This window comes from Malania oleifera, chromosome 5 (assembly GCF_029873635.1).
Source record: "Malania oleifera isolate guangnan ecotype guangnan chromosome 5, ASM2987363v1, whole genome shotgun sequence".
NCBI classification, from domain to species: domain Eukaryota; kingdom Viridiplantae; phylum Streptophyta; class Magnoliopsida; order Santalales; family Ximeniaceae; genus Malania; species Malania oleifera.
Window position 1 is genome coordinate 28,439,656 of NC_080421.1, and position 19,864 is coordinate 28,459,519.

General features: G+C 35.2%; 1 protein-coding gene across 1 annotated transcript; it reads right to left on the reverse strand.

Annotated features, from left to right (window-relative positions):
* Positions 1–1,968: 1,968 nt before the first annotated feature.
* Positions 1,969–19,108, reverse strand: LOC131156667 (ATP-dependent Clp protease proteolytic subunit 4, chloroplastic). The gene is made up of 2 exons (XM_058110522.1): positions 18,253–19,108; positions 1,969–2,630 (listed from the first exon to the last, which is right to left on the reverse strand). Exons 1-2 carry the CDS (start codon positions 18,687–18,689, stop codon positions 2,147–2,149), a joined length of 921 nt encoding a protein of 306 aa, XP_057966505.1. The 5' UTR covers positions 18,690–19,108; the 3' UTR covers positions 1,969–2,146.
* Positions 19,109–19,864: the final 756 nt, after the last annotated feature.

The following is a 19,864-nucleotide window of genomic DNA, read 5'->3' on the forward strand; positions in this document are numbered from 1 at the left end:
TCCCGGTTTTATCAAAACAAGTCTTATGTCCAAAAGTTTCAAGAAGTCAAGAATATTTTCATTAAAGGACATAATGACATATAAGATATCAAAACGAACTTTCAAATGTGTTTTATCAAATAAGATATCTTATATTCAAGGGAAAATTCACTTGGACAATTTTTAATCTTTAATAAACTTAATATATTTTATATACTTTTGTCTAAAAATGTCTTAAGTCTTTAAAAGCCTTTCTGACAAAGAAAAATAGAGTAATCGTTGACTAACGTAGTGCAGCCTTGAGTCTTGAAAACCCTTCGGTATTTGGGGCATAACTTTGGATAGAAAAGTTCAAAAAATGACAATCTTGGTGTCTCTGGAAAGTTAAGAAAAAATCTCACAACTTTCATGTTGATGACTTTTTTCTTATTCAGTACTCTCGTCGACGAGTGTAGGGTACTAGTCGACAAGTCACAGTATATCACTAGTCGACGAGTGCAGGGGACTGGTCGACGAGCCCAACGGGCAGAATGATGTTAATGGGCAAAAACAACTAGTTTTGTTTGGGAATTGCTCCCAACGGTCCAATAACGGCTAGTTAGATGTTTTGGCTATAAATATAAGCTATTAGACTGGTTTAGACATGATTTTGATTATTATTACAAGCCTTTAGTGAAAAGCATCTTTGAATCCAAAACCTAACACTTTGCATTTAATTCATATTCACAAGTGCTCATCTCTCTTGCTCACTTATCTAATATGAATCTTTCCTTGAGATATTTAGTGCGAGATTTGCTTTATATTTTATATTTGCTCAATTAGGGAGCATTTTCATTGTAATCATCTTCTTCTTATAAGGTTCTTTGTGAACCATTATGAAGGTTCTTTGTGAACCGTTTGGTGAAGGCTCTTTGTGAGCGGTAGGGATCTATTCCCCTAGTGTAGGGATTTGTTCGCGAGCGTATGGATTTGTTCCTAAGTTGTAAGGCTTGCTCCGTCGGTGAAGGAGCATTTTAGTGGATTGTGCAATCCTTAACTTGGTGCTAAGGTGTGGACGTATGTTTAGTGCCGAACCACGTAAAAATACCGGTGTTGATTTTCTCTCCATATACCCTTTACTTTTGTCTTGTACATGATTTAAATTTCATATATTGTGATATAATTGCTTGCATCTTGTCAAGACTTTTGTTTTGTAGAGAAAATCTTGATTACGCGAAAAGAGTTCATTCACCCCCCCCTCTAACTCTATATACTCCTGGTTGGGACGATTAACTTATATATTAACATAAATTAAGCAATACAAAAAAAAATGACAATACTAAAATGTACAATTTTACTTTTTATTATTTTTCAACTTTCATATTTACTTTTTATCGTTAAACTAAATGGTAAAACTAATGATAGCACAAAAATATATCATATAACTAATCCATAACGACAACTTTTTATCCTGAAATTGTTACTTGAATGATGCTACTAATGACAAAATACTCTATTAGGAATCTCTAAAACTTATGACCGACAATAATTAACTTATAATTAAACCACAAGTAAGCATATGTTCCCAAAATAGAATAAGATAATAATATAAAAAAATTATAAAAAAAATACAAGGAAAAAAGAACAAGTGAAAAGTTAATTCAATTTTGTTCACTTCTATTGCATTCCTACGGTAAATGCATAGTTGGTGTCCCCTTTTCAACATACTAAATATTCCGTCCAAATTTTAAATGTCAATAAAAAATTTCGAAGTACTTGTCTTGCCTATAATTTACAATAATTCATAAAGATAACAAAAAAAAAAAAAAAACTTAAGATATTAGTTAATTTTATTTTACAAATTGGAAAAACAAAATTACCCGGGCATCTTGTATGTCCAATCAGTAGTTCGTATTGTTTGGATTCCTCTAATGAACTATTCTAGCACCCAATAAGCTTCAAATTAACATCCCCTAGATATCTGTTTAAAACCTTAAATATGGAATGCAGTTCAAACAATCTTTCAAAGTTCTTTTTTTCAAGCTACAAGCTCATTCTGAAAATTACAGAACCAATTTTAAACTTGGAATGCGAAAAGGGATCCTTGATCCAATTTCACAACCAATGGCATCTATTTGCACCAGGCGCATGGGATACAAAACAATGTACCAGCATAAAAAGGCCACAACTAGTATATCTCATCATCAGGGATCTCTGGTGTCAAGAATTTTCTTGGATCCTTACCAATTTCTTCATAGTTCAGTCTTGATTTCACCCTTTCTGGCACCGGCATAAGTGGAATAATGCTATCTCTATCAATAACTCCATCGATGATTCCATATTCAACTGCTTCAATAGGAGACATGTAGCGATCCCGATCAATATCTTTCTGGACTTGTTCAAATGGACGACCCGTGACAGTTGCAATAATCCTTGTGACGTTGTTCTTGTTGTGCATTATTTCTCGGGCTTGAATTTCCACATCTATTGCTTGCCCACTAGCACCTCCAATAGGTTGATGCATCATTATTCGTGTGTTGGGCATTGCCAGACGCTTGCCTTTGGTGCCACCACCAAGAATTATGGATGCTGTTGATGCTGCGATGCCAAGTGCAACTGTGGAAACATCAGCTCTGACAAGCTGTACAACGTCATAGATAGCCATTGTAGCACTGTCATAAATATTAGCAGCAAAAGCAAATCAGCTAACTCATAAACATAACAGCAGGGGCAGACCAGAAGAGGAAAAAGAAGAAAAGTAGCAACACGAACAGCATGCCATTCAGCACCAACATTTAAATGTTTAGAATTCTGTCTTCAAATTGTCAAGAAACAGGCGACACACATGTGCTGTTTGTTTTGCATTAGAATAGATTCTCGAATAGTCAAAAATGCATTTCAAAAACACACAGGAAACACATTTATGTGTTTTACTAGTCAAGTCAATAATGTGTTTTCAGGGAGTGGATTTTTCAACTTGCTATGATTTCCACAATTTTCAGAAGTGAACTGTTAACTAGGAAACTATGAGTGCAAATTGTGAGAGTTCACTACGGTAGAAACTCCCAAAAATGTACTAACCCTTCCTTGAGTTACAATGTCCTAAAACACATTACTTGAAAGTTACAATAGTCAAATGGATTACAAAGATGCATTGGAAAGACGTGCTTTAGTAGTCAAGTTGATAATGTGTTCTTGGAGAGTGAATTTTTTTTTTTATTTGCAATGGATTTCCACAATTTTCAGTAGACTGTTTAAACCTGGAAATTATGAGAATGAATTGTGAGACTTCACTACAGATGAGACTTCCAAAAATGTACTAATCCTTCCTTACTTGAGTTACAATGTCCCAAAACACAAACAATTCACATTACAATGGCAGGTGGACTGGCAGGCTTGTGAATAAACCTGCAAGAGGACAAAAGGGGTTGGCTGAGTGGTGGCAGCCCCCACTGGCCAACGGCTAGGGAGTCCCCAGGGTTCTGGATTCAAGTCACTGTCCATCTGAGGCTATGGCTTGTAATCAAAATAAATAAACAAAAAATTTACAACAGAATCTAACCTCAAAAGAAAATTATTTAAAGCAACTAACAAAAAAATATTTTAGAACAAAAACCTTATAATATTCAAAAGCTACAAAGTGAAAGCCGCAGCAATTATAGTTTTGAAACAAGTACATTTTCTTGCGAGAATTTATAAGTATCAATACCCCTGAAGGAACAGATTTTGAATAATAGGAATTAGGAAAGCAAGGTATGCTTTGGTGCGAGTTCCACTGATGTAGCTCCCGGCACCCCCTGTGTAGGCTCAAGAGCTAACATGGCATTTTATAATCAGTGGTTCCAGATCTTATGTGGAAGAACTGTCCTCGTAATCCAGAATATAGTTATATTACCTATTTTGTTTTAATTTGGATAACAGAATATAGTTGCATTACCATATTTTTTGTTTTAATTAAGTTTGTGCACCTTATTTCCTGTCTCTATGATGAATTGTGTGAGTCCATCACTTCCAGATGAGTACATACTTGTTAGATGGCAATCTATATTTTAGTTTTCCCTTCAGCAAAAACTTCTGCAATTTGTTTCTGTAAGAATTGCATTATTTAGCATGCTCCCATCTTTTCCCTTCTTTTCTTTTTCTTTTTCCAAATTGGAATTTACAAGTAGAAAATAGTAGGTGATCATCTCTCTACTGGAATTGATAGTGTCTTCTAAGTTCTGATGGCTTCAGCTGGTAATCTGGCTATTTAAAGAGTATAATTAAGCTTGCTAATAACTGGTAGAGAAATAAAAAAATATAATTACAAAGACATCCAACTCCACTCCTTTTTTAGTAACTGTGTTAAGTGAGAGTAAACACCTTAAATGTTTCAAAAAGAAATTTCACATTAAGAGAGTAAAGCATTTCCACCTTTTCTACGTGCATCTATATGTGGTGATCAAAATATTGAAAGCAATTTGGATAAATTAGGCAATTTAAGCATACATGGGGTTACATGCATAACCAAAATTACATGCATATAATTTGAGGCCTGGGGGCATCATCATGGTGCCAATGGGTCAATAGTGCAAAGACATGGAGGCTAATGAACTTGAACAGGTTTCTAAATTCCAAGAAGATGTGTACCCAAACAAATCTCTTGTCTGAAGTTTTCTGGAACAGAAAGAAAAGCAAAATATTATGTGACGTGTTGATATTCTACAAATTTTTATACCATCAGCTGGTTAGGATTCTCCATTTAAATGAAAGGAACTGAATCAAAGTCAAGAAATGCTTCTAGATGCACTCGGTGACAGTTTGGAACCACTTATTAAGAATTTATGAAAAAAAAAAACAAAAAAAGTGTTGAATGTTTGAATTTGTTAAGTGCTAAACTTAAAAAGTGTTGAAAGTCACAAGTACTCCTGCAAAAAATAATTTCTGCTTAAGTGGTAAATCTGGTGATTGCATTTTAAGTGTTGTATGAATCCATGCTATTATCATACAAATAATATTACTGTATTTCAACAGATAATTCATATTTAATAATACATCACAAAATAATATAACAACATACAATTATTAATTTATGTTAAGGATAATACTATTAATTGAATTAAAATTTTTAATTAATATAATTCATTATTATTATTTATTCAACAACCACCACCAACCTTAAGTCCTGTGGGGTTGTATATATGAATCCCTTCTTTGCTAATTCACACAATTGGGGCATTTTCCTCAACTAACTTAAGAGCTGTCAAATCCTTTCTCACTACCTCATTCCAAGTTACTGCAGGTCTACCCCTGCCTCTTCTAATACCATTAACACTAACCAGTTTGCTCCTCCTTACCGGTGTCCTACTTGGACTCTGTCTCAAATGCCCAAACCATCTAAGCTACCCCTCCCTTATCTATTATTGGTGCTATACCTATTTATTGCAAATATCTTCCTTCCGTAGTTTATCCTTTAATTTTATTTATTTTTTAAATAACAAAAGAAAGTATATTAGATAGAAAGAATAGAAGGTACAACGTGTGGGGACAGAGAGTCTACCAAACAAAAAAAGAAGATAAAAAGAAAAAAAAAGAAACACAAGATCCCAAAAGAACTGAATATTAATCGAGAAAACCCCTTTCAACCCTTTTCCATCATAATTTACTGAGCTTTTCAAATTTGCTAATTCCCTTTGACCTTTCACCTTTTGAATTTTGCCACCATTGACGCACTACATTTCCTCTAATATCACTCAGCTTTAAATCCATTTTATCCATTAAGAATTTGAGCTTCTATCTCCTCCTTTGAACTCTCCTCCATTAGTGTGGGCAAAATTCTGCCCCTACACTGAAACTGATTTGCCAACCCATCATTATCAAAAATAGAAACACCCTTCAGACCTGGGGTGGTTGAACATAAGATAAAACGCCAATTCATTGCAGGAGTCAGAATCGTACCCATATTGTTCTCAAATTTCATCCGGTCCGACACAATCAAAATTGCTATTATCATCACTTTCTGAATCTGAAAAATCCTCCCAATTCTTCACCTCCTTAGCTTTTCTAGTCTCATTGGAACCTACAACATTCTTCTCAACTTGAGGAACTTCCACAGTATTGAACTCTCAACTCACCCTTAGAATCTCTCTTTAATACCTTTGTAGCTGACTGACCAAAATTTTCTCTCCTTAAGTCCATATCTTCGAGTTTCTTCTTCATTTCAGCACCCCAACAAGCTGTGTTTCCACAAGCATGAACCTTTTTACCTTCAAATTTATCAATATAAGGATGACAATCCTCAGGTTTCTCCCCCAACCCCACTTTTTCACTCTTTAACAAATCACCTTCTAATAAATCTTCAGGCCTATACGCAGTTTTATCACCATGAATTTGGTCTTCTAAGATCCTGAACTTCCTCCACTGTTGAAACAATTCAATTCACATCCTTAACTGAATAATATTTTTATAAACTAGAGGCTGAAACACATTTCCGTTACTAGAAGTCATTCTCCTTCCCAGTACTTGTCTTCTGAGAAGTAGGAGAACTAATTTGGGCCTGCCCATTATCCACACCTAACATTATATAACTTGGGCCCTTAATTTCTAAATTACAGGTTTGCTTATCACTGAGGCCCTTTTTTGGGAAGTCCATATGAGGAGAACCTTCCTTAGGATCCAAACTGCAGCCCATATCAATCTTTCCTGAACAACAGGCCTTTTCAAATAATTGGCTCAATTTAGTTAAAAATGAGATACCACCATTTTTAATCACCTGAGCCAAGTCTAAAATGAGAAGCATGCATCCCAGCTCAAATCTCTTAACTGCCTCCTCCCCAAACGCAACCCTAGCCGCCTCTCTGATCATCTCAACTCCATTAGAAACCCTAGTGGCCTCTTTGATCATCTCTACTCCATCAAAAACCCTATCTTCCTTCTTAATCCTATTGACCAAAACTAACTGATCTATACTAGCTCTAGCTTCATTCAAATACAACTCGTCTATATGCCAACAACACAATCTTGTTTCCCAACCTTTAGATCCTACCACGGAATGGACATGACTACCACAGCCCTCACTTACACTATTTTTGCCTTCAAACACACCTAACTCCATGATCTGTGTCGTGAAGAGTTATTGGAACAAACACCCAGATTCCTCATGAAAATCCTCTGCTAACTCATAGAAACACTCGTGAAACTTCGCCGCCCATCGCCTTTTTCACCCTTAGGAATAAAAACTAAAAACCTCTTCCCTTTCTATCCCAACCCTAACTCCAAATACTTACCTACCTTCATCCATTTAGTCAACATCCAAATCTTTGTAATACCCCATCGGACAAATCAAAATCCCCTTTGCATTTGACTGAAGGTAGGTATGCCGTTAGGGAACCAAGACACAGTCTCTCTGGAAAACATAACCCACTTGTTACGAGAGACATTGTTCTCGACCCCAAGCAAAGGCATAATCTCTCCGACCTTACCTAATCACAGATTGAAGGATTTACCTTCAATCTCAAGCGATCGTTTTAGCATTGACTACTGCAAGAACTCCTTTGGCATTGAACGAACGAAAGTTGTAAAGGAAAAGTTTGCATGAGAGAGTGACTCTTAGTTTATCCTTTAATGTTAATGTTATACCAGTCATCCACCTTAACATTCCCATTTTGGAAATTTTAACTTCTCGAATAGGTTGTTATTTAGTTGCCTAGCATTCTAATCCATATAACATGGCTGGTCTTATAGTTGTCCTATAGAATTTTTCTTTTACGTTCAACGCTATTCTATGATCACATAGCACGCCCAAAACACTGCTCCATTTTGCCCAACTTGCTTTAACTCTATGTACTATATCCTCTTCAATTTCTCCTTCTGCTTGTATAATAGATCCAAGATATCAAATCCTACCAATACCAATGTTTTAAAAGGCTCACTCAAGGCTTGCTTCAAGGCAAGGCATGCTTAAAATGCCTTGAGGCTCAATCTAAAATACCAAATTTCAAAAAGGCTAACACATTACGTGCTAAGGCTTACACATTTTTGCAAAAAGCACGCCTTTTGCGCCATTTTAGTTGAGGCTTACGCATTTTGGGTGTGTGATTCTCAAGTTAGAATTGGTTAGAAAATTTTAACTATATGTTTGTACAAAAAGAATGTCATAATACGAGTTTATTGCTAAAACTCTTGAACCTCAACCTTTCCAAAATAACTGGACTTGTATCTTAAGTCATGAAAATAGTTTGAACTTTGTAATGGTATAGCTATCTCTTGTCATGATTTATGTCATGTATTCAAGTTACAATTTTTGAATGGCAAACAAGCATTTTGCGAAGTACATATTGTTTTTTTTTTTACATTATATTTGTGATTTTCTTAAATTTTACTTTATGTTAAATATATATAATTTATTTAACAAATTTTTATCGTAAAAAACAAATTCTCAAAAGGCTTACGCCCCAATGCCTTAAGGCTTATGCCTCGCCTTTTGAGGGTTAAAATGCCTCACCTTACGCCTACGCCTTTTAAAACATTGACCAATACTATTGATTTCTAGATTATCAAGTTTAATCTTATCATCAATATTCCTCCTTACAAGGCCAAAATTACATTTCATATATTCTGTATTATTCCTACTTATCCTAAAACCTCTAGACTCTAAAGTTGTTCTCCAAAATTCTAACTTAGAATCTACCTTACTCGTACTTTCATCAAACAAAACAATATCGACTACAAACAACATACACCAAGGATTCTCATTTTGGATATTCTCATTGAGTTCATCAATCTCTAAAACAAAAAAATAAGGTCTCAAAGTTGAACACTGATGCACACCTATCGTGATTGGGAATTCTCTAAACTCTCATTTTGCAGTCTTAACGCTAGTCGTTACTCTATCATACATATACTAAATAACATTAGTATATCTACTGCATACTCCTTTTTAAAATCCCACCAAAGAACTTACCAATATACTCCTATCATATGTTTTTTCTAAGTCAATAAAAATCATATGCAAGCCCCTCTTCTTTTCCTTGAACTTTTCCATTAATCTTCTTAGAAGATAAAAAATAGCTTTTGTAGTCCATCTCCCCAGCATAAAACCAAATTGATTCTCTAAGACACTTGTTTTTATTCTTGTTCTTTGCTTAATTATCCTTTCCCACAATTTCATAAGTTTAATTCAGCAATAGTTATTTCAATTTTGAATATCACCTTTGTTTTTGTACATAGGTATCGGTGTGCTCTTCCTCCATTCCTTCGGTATTTTCTTGGTTTTTATAATAATGTTAAATAGATTAGTTTTATAATCATTATTATTTTCTAATTAACAACAATATATTATTATTAATTTATGTTCATACCATTATTAGTTTTATAGTATTTTTTAAAAATTAGAAAAATCATTGGTTACTTGAAACCTAACACACTGCTCCAGAAACAGCCAACCACAAGTGGATTCAAAAATCAGAAAATTTTTTTTCTTCATAATTTCCACATCTTCTTTGAGCATCAGAATAAAAAAGTTAAGTAACCAAAAGAATTGGAATAAAAAAATCACCAAAAGCATGGGACCAAATTCACCAGCTCCCTTCACCTCCCTTTACCTGTCATTTATGGTAGCAACCAAAACACCTCAAAAGGCCTGTCCATGGAGTCAATTCCCATTTTTTGGATTATTTTTTTTTATTTGGCCAAAAAAAGAGAGGCTAAAAATGAAACCTTTCCTTGGTGCCATCCAGTCCAGGAGACCAAGAGAGGGAGAGCGGGGAAGGAGTTTTGTTGATCACAACTTGTTTGGTTGCCAGTTGGGGTGGTTAGAGCCACTGTGTTGCCAGAGAGAGAGAGAGAGAGAGGAGATGGGAGAAAGAGAATATGAGACAGGGCTTTACAATCCTGCAATGTGCATGAACAGTATAATTTTTTAGCAAAATGCAAAATACTTCTGAATTAATTTTGGGAAAACTATGAGCAAAATACTTTAGAATTGTTTTGAATTCTAAGTCAAAAGGAGGAGAATTATGATTATTAATATGGTTAAATTTGAGAGAATTATAATAAGAAAAATACATTTTGAAAGCTAATCCAAATTGACCTTAAACGACTATAAATTGAAAAATTCTAAGTCTTAATCTCAATATACCTAACATGCTTTACATTGCTTATTCTTATGTTTATGCATATTGTAAGGGGGAGCCTTGTCAAGGCACCTCATTTTGCTCCTTGTTTGTCATCATCAAAAAAGGGGAGATTGTTGGCCTAACAAGGCTTAATCCTGTTTTGATAATGACAAACCAATGCATCTAATTGTGCCAATAAGTGTGTTACGGGTATTAAGATCTTAAAGCACAATGAAAGATGCAAAATGGAAAGTCATGAAGCATACAAGACAATGAAAGATGACTATTAACATGAAGCTAGTATGAAGACGAAGCTTAAAGACATGAAGACTTGAATAATTTGTTTTTGTATGTTGCAAATTAGGATTCATGTAAGTACACCTCAGTTGAATTATGTTACAAAACTCTTAGGTGACTTAGTTGGACCTTAGGTATTTTTAAATATCTTGGAAAATATTTTTACAAGGTCAAAAGTTATCTCAAAAGACTAAAATCATTTTTGGAATGAAAATTATAAAGGAATTTGTATTTCAGGAAGTTTGGGCGCCTGAGGCAAAGTGCTCAGTCGACTAAATGCATAGTCTAAACACTAGTCTGGCATTAGGGAGTTCGCGCGACCGAACCTCAGGGTTCAGTCAACCGAATGGCTACTACCATTTTTATGTTCCAGACACAGTTGGTTCAGACGACCAAACCTTAGGGTTTAGTCGACCGAATGGCTCAGTTTAGGCGGCCGAACCTTAGAGTTCAATAGACCGAATAGCTACTGCAACTTTGAAAATTCCTGATTTAATTGGTTTGGGCGACCGAACATTCAGTTCAGTTAACTGAAGTGTTCGCAATACTTATCGCAACGGCAGAAAATCTCTTTGATTCTCAAATATTAAGTCATTAAAACACGCACAACGGCTATAATTCAAACGCTAATATAAATATCTAACCCTAAATGTGTTTTAGACACTGATTACAATGATTGATTGAGAGAAATGTCGTTCTTCGCTGAAAGTTTTTCTGAGAAAGTTTTTCAAGCCTACTGCTTTTCAAAACCCAGAAAACCTTAGCTAAACTCTTTGAGCTTCGTTGCAATCTTCTTCTGAGAGTGTACTAGAGCTTTACTTGTGTACGTATCTACTCTTTTCAGAGGGTTAATCTTGTACAAATCAGTTCTTAAATACTTCGCATATATTGATGATTCAGGGATTGAGTCGTTAACAAGCGAAAGGGTATTTTCACTTGAGAGGTTTTTCTACCTACAAGCAGAGAGGTTTCACCACCTATTGAAGGAGGGTATAGTGAATCCTCAAAGCGGGTTGCTTGAGGCAAGGACGTAGGCACGGATTGCCGAACCTTGTAAAAATCTGGTGTCACTCTCTTCCCTAACTGTTTCATATTAATTCATATTCTTATCTGCAGTAAATTTTATTCTTATTTGTGTAGTTTAATCACATATTGAAATCATAGCATAAACTCTTTTAAGGATTGATTCTTATATACTGTGAATTTTATTCTTATTGTGTAGTTTGAATACATATTGAAATCATAGCATAAACTCTCTCATTCTCATATTTAAGGATTGATTTTTATCTGCTGTGAATATCATATTGAAGGGTATCTATATTGATATACTTATTTGCTGAGAACACTGCTGTTATTGAAGTAGTTAGATTGCGTGTGAAAAACATATTAAGAATTAATTGAGCTTCCGCATAAATTTTTAAAATACCCAATCCACCCCACTCTTGGGATCACAAGACTTTCAAGTGGCAGCTTATAAGAGGCCCAAAACCATCCTTGATTGCTTCTCAAAATCAACTTGAAAAAGTGGATTCTTTTTCTGCACTTTTTTTAAATTGGCGGAAAAGGATTCATATGGCTGACCCTACCTAGTGGGACTTAAGGTTTGGTTTTGTTGTTGATTTTCAGCATTTTTTTTGGGAACATGCCAAACACAATTTTTTTTTTTTTGTAAAAGTACTTATTTTAAGTGATGAGTGCTATAAGCACCTTTTTTATTTTTTTTAAAGTGCCGCTTAACAGTATCTCAACAAGAATTAAGAAATAGTAATGAAGCATAAGGGTCTAGTTGCAGCACATAAGAGTCAACAGTTACAAAAGAAAAAACATGGAAAAAAAAAATAATAATAAGGACAAAGACAAACAAATAAAACACCTTTTAGGGACCACAACCAAAAAGACATTTCAAGTCATTCAACAATTTCTTCTATGCATTTTATTAGAAAGCCAAAATGTTAGAACCTCTATACACAAAGAAGCAGCCAAGACAAGTAAAAGATTCTTATCTCTTGTACTTTCTACGGTATAGTCCACTACAGCATCTCCAATGTCAAACCTATACAAAAAGACCGGTGTGTGTACGTATATACATTTGTCCAACTTTGATAAAACAAATACATATGGCCCACAACAACAAAAACCAAGCCTTAAAGTCCCACTAGTTGGCTAGGTTACACGAATCCTCCTCTGCCATTCTAAATGATTTAGGGCAACACCCTCAGCTTTCAAATACTTACCATCTTGGTTCAAGTTATTCCAGGACTATCCCTCCCCCTTTTACTGCATCTTACAACAACCAAATCAAAGATCCTAACCTAAGTGTTATCTCTTATCTAGTCTACATCACAATTCACTGAACCATCTTAACTGCCCTTTCCTTATCTTCTTCCAAAGGTGCTATACCTACTTTATTATGGATATATTCATTTCACATTAGATAAGGCCTATCCAATAAAAAGAAAATGAAGAAATAAACTATGTATATGGTTCAACGTTTAGATGTGAAAACATTGGACAAATAGAAATCCAAAAGACAAAGATACTGATTAATCTGTCAATATTAATGTTTTCTTTTTCTTTTTTATTTGTTCTTTGTCTTTTTCTTTTTCTTTTTCAACTAGTTGCAAGCTCTATTGTGCGTACACCTATTGTGCATACACCACAGCCCTAAATAGAGGGAGCTAATGAGGGAAATATGTAGATAATGAGAGAGCTATGGACTAGTGGGCAGTTTTTTTTAAAGGAATATTAAGTTAAGAAATTATGCAGCAATTGATAAATTTATTTTAATTTTAAATTTGAAGAAGAAAAAGGGCATTTTAGGAACAATGAAGGAAAAAAGCATATTGAAAACTGCCTCAGGTTCCTTTCGTTCATAGTACAAATATGAGTACTTTATTAAAAAGAACAGAGTAACAAGGAGGATGAGAAATCCTAAAAAACAAATCAGAAAATCTCAAAAAGAAATAAATACAAAAAGAGGAAATAAAAAACAAGCCAATAAAGCCACCAATTGCACTAAATATCAGAGGGCCACAGAGCAACTTGACGAGAAAACCCATCCTGTCGCAAAGTCCTCACTTTCATACACCCACCAAACCTCTAAAATATGTAAGCAAAGAAAAAAAAAAAGTTCAAAAAATAACAGCATACCCAACATTCTCCAAATAAGGCAAAAGCATGTGCCATACTCCAAGCCATTGAGCATTGAAGAAAAGATGAGATCCTCACAACTAACATAGCACATGGCACACATGACAAGTGATCAAGAAACAAGGTCTTCAAATATGCAACAGATTGAGACTGTCGCATTAACTCCATTAAGGATAGTGATCCACAACAAAGCCTTAATCTTTGGAGGAATCTTAACTTTTACAAATGGTTAGCAAAAGAAAAGATTGAGAAGACAAATAAGATAATTATAAAGGACATGCAAGAGTAAGCACCAAAAGTATCCAAACACCAGTAGCAATATAACAAACTAAGAAGCAAATGAAGCTGTTCCACCTCCCTATCATTAAGATTTCTATGAAAATGCAAGTCCCAAGAAACAACATCACTATCTATGGTTAGAAATGAAGAAAAAAGTGCTCCATGACACATTTAAAGAAGGGAAGGAAAAGAAACAGAAAATGCTCCCCAATCAAAACATCCTCCTAGAAACAAATATGATAACCATCTCTCACTTTGAATTTAGTGCAAGGAAAAAAACTAGGAGATACTTGTGATATGAATTTCCAGGGGCTTTCATGCAAAACTCTAGCTCCAATATTAGCTTCTATAGGAAAACGCCACAACCACTTACCCACTAAAGCAATGTGTTTAGACCAACATACCAAAACCCAAGTGCCCCCATAAGTCCCTAGACTTACCAATTTCCCAACTCTAAGATGGATCCCCCACCTAACCAAAGAAAATCTCACTTTGAACTCTCTAACCAATTCACTACCCTCATTGGAATCTTTCATAAAGATAACAAAATTTAAAGACGAATAAAACCCTCCAAAGAAAATAACCCATCAAGACGTTTGGAAACTTCAAAAAGAATTGGATCCCAAAACATCTCCAAGCAGTGATTACACTTAAAGAAATTCCTAAATAGGTCACAGGCCACTGTAAAATCCCACAACCCACAAGAACAACATACCCGAAGTCCCCTTTTGACTCAGATTAAATGCAGCTAGACCACACTTAACTAATATTAAACCCTGAAACTAACTCAAAATCTTGAACAATAGTGAGAATGTTACAAAAGGAAGTCCTACCATCGACAAGATAAATTAGTGTCATGAGCAAAGTGCAAATGCAAGACAACCACAACATCCCTACTCATAGTAGTGCCCTAAATAAAGCCCCCATCAAAACCCTCCTAACTCTCAACATTCTACTCAAAACATCCACAACCAATAAAGGGAAAAGGAGAAGGAGAACCCCTTGTCTCACGCCCTTGGAACCCAAAAAACCCAAGTCTTAGGTTCTCTATTAATAATCATAGAAAAAAGAAGACAATGAAAGACAGCCCCTAGAGAAAGAAAATGCAAAGATTTAGGTGATGTAAAATGTATAAAGGATGAGAATAATTATGTCTTAATTAGGGAAGAAGACATAAAAAAGAGGTGGCGGAGATACTTTGATAAGTTGTTTAATGAAAATCAAAATGAAAGATTGAACTTGGAAGTGACAAATGAAGAGAAGATTAAATATAGGATATTTATTCGCAAAATTAGAGTCCTTGAAGTTAAGATGGAATTAAAAAAAAAAAAATGAAAGTGGGAAATCTATAGGACCAGATAAAATACCAATTGAAGTCTGGAAATGTTTAGGGGATAAATAGAAATTAATTGGTTAACCAATCTATATAATAATAGTATAAAAACCAAGAAAATGCCAGAAGAATGGAGGAAAAGTACATTAGTACCTTTGTATAAAACAAAGGGGTTACTCAAAACTATAATAACTATCGTGGAATTAAGATTATGATTCATACGATAAAATTATAGGGAAGGAAAATTGAACATAGAATAAGTTTAGAAACGAAGGTTTAAGAAAATCAATCTGGTTTTATGCTTGGGAGATCAACAATAGAAGTTATTTATCATTTAAGAAGTTTAATGGAAAAGTTTAGGGAAAAGAAGAAGGACTTGCATATGATTTTTATTGACCTAGAGAAAGCTTATGATAGAGTACCTAGGGAAGTGCTTTGGTGGGTATTATAAAATAAAAGAGTTTGCAATAGTTATAAGGAGGTCATTAAGGATATGCATGATGGAGCAATGACTAGCGTTAGGACTGTAAGAGGAGATTGTAGAGAGTTTCCAATCACAACAGGTGTACATCAAGGTTCTACTTTGAGTCCTTATCCTTTTTACTTGGAATATCCAAAATGAGATCCCTTGGTGTATGTTATTTGTAGTCTGCAGATAATATCGTATTGATTAATGATAGTAGGAGCAAAGTAGAATCTAAGATAAAACTTGGAGAGTCACATTAGAGCCTAAAAGGTTTAAGATAAGTAGGAATAAGATAGAATATATGAAATGTACTTTCAGTAATGTAAGGAGTAGCAATAAAGAGAAGATTAAACTGGATAATCAAGAGATTAATAGCACCGATAGATTTAAATATCTTGGATCTATTATGCAAGGTGAAGGATAAATTGAAGAAAATGTAGTACATAGAATTAAGACTGTTTGGGTAAAATGGAGGAGTATGTCAAGTGTTTTCTGTGATCATAAAATACACTTAAAATTAAAAAGGAAAATTTTATAAGACGGCTATAAGACTAGCTATGCTTTTATGATTTAGAATGTTGAGTAGTTAAGAAACAACATATACAAAAAATGAAAATTACTTAAATGCATATGTTAAGGTGGATGAGTGATTTAACATTAAAAGATAAAGTAAGAAATGAACATATATGCAATAATTTATGCATAGCACTAGTTAAAAACAAGATAAGAGAGGAGCGACTTGGATGGTTTGGGCATTTGAAACGTAGGCTTAGTAGAGCACTTGTGAGGAGAGTGAGTTTATTATTGTTTCTGGCATGAAAAGGGGTAGGGGTAGGCCTAAAATAACTTGAAATGAGGTAGTGAGGCAAAACTTAATAGCCCTCAATCTAATTAAGGAAAACACTCTAGATTGGGTGAATTGGCGAAAAAGGATACATGTAGCTGACCCTACCTAGTGGGACTTAAGGCTTGTTGTTGTTGTTGTATCTCCCTCAATTTCCAAATCCTTAACTACACCATGAAAGAATTTTGTATTACATTCCTCCTCTTTAATCCATTTCAATCAAACCTTTTGTCTCCAACTCATCTCCTCCTTCACCAATAATTCCTAGAAGACATATATTTTCTTCCTTATAAAGCTTTCTATGGCACCTAGTAATCTCCTCTACAATACAACACCAACTACCTCAATCTCCAATTCCTCAATCACATTCTTTGTATGTCTACAAACCCTATGAAGATAATGCGTATTATGGTTCCCCCTCCTTAATCCATTTAGACCTACCTATTGTCCCAAACTCATCTCCTTTGCCGCAATTCCTTGAATTCATTCTTAAAATATGCTCCTCTATTGGCCAAATCCAATGAAAGGCTACCCAAATCTTCCTGATGATCAATGTCCTCAATTTCTTCCAAAAGATTAGACTTTCTTATTTTATTCCATATTTTAAAGGTTTCAAAATCTTCATGAACAGCCCTCCCAATTCTAACAACAGCAATTCCTCCAAAAATCCTTAACGAAAGGAAGAAAAGAAAGATAGGAGAGCCACAAAAATTCAAACTAGAATGGAGCAGAACACCACCTAATGGTAGAACAGTAAAAAAAAAAAAAAAATGATTAGAAAATGATATAGATTGACCTAAATACACTTCCTGAGAAATATGAGGAGAAACATCCTCCTGATCATTACAACACAGTAATTGACCTAGACAACTAGCCATGGAACAGCCCCACCAACCAAACAAATAAACAAAGCATAACCAAAGGAAAGTTTCATAATCAACTCACACCAATAAAATTGTCAAAGAACTTTATACTAGTCATAACCCTGCGAACCTCCCAAGTTCATGGCTGGGAATCTGATGACATTAAAATCCCCATCTAAGATCCAGTAAGGAGCATACAAATGGAACATAGTAGCGCTCCTAGTATCCCACCTCACAATTTCAAACCACCACCACAACCCCCGCCCCTAAAAAAAAAATCCTTGAAAGAAGGAAGACAAATAATCCTCAAAACAAACACCCCAAATGCTCCAATCAGAAACCTATTAGCCGACTAAAGTTTAGTTTTCTGTAACAAAGATCAAGAGAGGCTCTCAAGATCTCTCCCTAACTGACCTACGGTCATTTGCATTCCCTACCCCACAAAATTCCAACTAAAAATCGTCATACTAACAATATGCTACCCACTTTAATCCTTCCCCACTCTCTCCCTCAAAGAGGCAAGACCTTCACTCCAATTTCCTGGCCAGTGTTTAGTATGTTACACACTTGGCTTAACCAAGCCAAATACTAGTTTTAGGCACAATGAGGGGTTTTTTTTTCCTAACTCCTCTCCCCCACCATTGAAAATTCTAAATTTCCAAATTCTAATCCATGTTCTCACACTCCTTTTTCTCAACCACGGAAGGGAGCTTCCAACAGAAGTCCTCACAAACCCAACAATTTTCCCCCAACAGTACTTCAAATGTTGTTACCGTGAAAATAAACTGTAAGAAATCAAAACTTAAAAATCCTACAATTTCCACGAATAGCTACCCAATATGGTAAATTAAGAGCCCTTTCATTTTGCTTTTCCAAATTAAGAACCCCAAATATCCTCAAACAAAGAATAACCTGCTTTCTCCACCTTCCAACCACGGAGGAACTCCAAGAAACAGAAGCACACATACCTGAGGGAGCCACCGGGCGAATTGATAAAGAGTCGAATATCCTTATTGTGGTCTTGAGCATCCAGCAACAGCAGCTGACTGATAATGGAGTCGGCGACGAAGTCGTCGATGTTGTTTCCCAAGAACACAATCCTCTCCTTGAGGAGCAGCCCCATAGCGTCAGTCTCGGCGCCGCGCATGGCGGTGGCGGGCGTCTGAGGCGCCGACAGACGGAGAGAGTCGGCGGGCGGAGGCTGGAACCCAAGAGCCGGGGTTTTGAGGTTGTCAGTCAGGGTTGGTCTCAGAGATGGCGACGGAGAATGGAAGGCAGAGACATGAGGACGCCGGGAGAAAGAGGCGGGCGTGGAATGAGGGGTTCGGAACCTGAAGGACTTGAGAGAGAGAGTGGGAAGAAGAGAGCGAGAGGAGATGGGAGCAGAGATGGACAGCAGGTCCATTGAGAGAGAGAAAGAGAGAGACCAGGGAGGAAATCAGTGCATCCGCAAGCTCTGAACACCTGTGCTTTAGCAGCTTGATAGCATTTTTGCTTTCGGCAATTCAAAAAACTGCCAAGGGCTTGTTTAATGTTCTAGCAAGTTTGTCATGTAAATTAATATTAATTGAATCCGGGAAAAACACAACCAGCCCATATGGCAGCCAGTTTTATAGTTCCATTATATTTTATGTTTTTTTTTTTTTTTTTTAATGATAGAGAAATGCATTAAAATCTTGAAAGAAAAAATAAGCCTTACCTTTGTTGACCTACAAAAACCAAAAGAGGGAATGCACTATATCTAGCAAAACAATTTGGAGTAGCCAAAGCACTAGATTTTTGCCAGTGGTTCATGGTTTGGACTCTCAATAGGAGGACTAGGGTTCAAGTTCCCTTAATGAAGATTCCTTTCAATTTTATGAAGGGAGGGGGTGGGGGAGTGCTATTTTGAGGGTTTTAGATCATGTTTAACTCCTTTCATCAAATAATATAAAGCTTTTTAGATAGTCAAGGCTTTTGCTTGGTGGCTTGAGAATACTTGAAACTTAGATCCTCTCAAAACAAAAGGCTTTTGCTTGATGGCTCAAGAATACTTGAAACTTAGATCCTCTTAAAACAAAATTTTTATTCAATTTATTCCTAATAATGAGACTTGTAGCTACTAAATTGTCAATTCAAAGGCAACATTACAACATATAATTGTATATCTGAGTAATAATGCCTTCGAATCTCCTCTTGTTTTGAAAGAGCCACAAACAGTAAACTGTGATGGCCAAACAAACTCTCTTGGTCACTGCTTGAACCTCAATGCTTTACCTTCCTTGTGGAGCCATTTAAGGCTAGTCTTTATAGTAGTCATAGCCCTAGTCACACCCAGCCAACTCCTAATGGAATTCCAAACTGTAGAAGAAAATCTGCATTTAAAAAATAGATGGTCCAGTGTTTCTATTTCAGAACCACATAACACATAGGTTTTATCAATCCTCTCCCCCCAGATTTTGTCACTAGTCAACAACTTTTGTAACAACCCAAAAATAATATGAATGATTGTGTTAAAAAAAAAAATTTAAAATTAATTAATTAAATAAAAATAATAATTATTAATTAAATAATATAATATAATAATATTATATATATATA

What these genes read in the sequence shown, in the direction of transcription:
- LOC131156667 (XM_058110522.1), bottom strand. Translation starts at nt 18,689, where the DNA reads ATGGACCTGCTGTCCATCTCTGCTCCCATCTCCTCTCGCTCTCTTCTT. An exon ending in TCGCCCGGTGGCTCCCTCAG is followed by an intron (nt 2,631 to 18,252) that starts GTATGTGTGCTT and finishes TATTTATGACAG; the next exon opens with TGCTACAATGGCTATCTATG.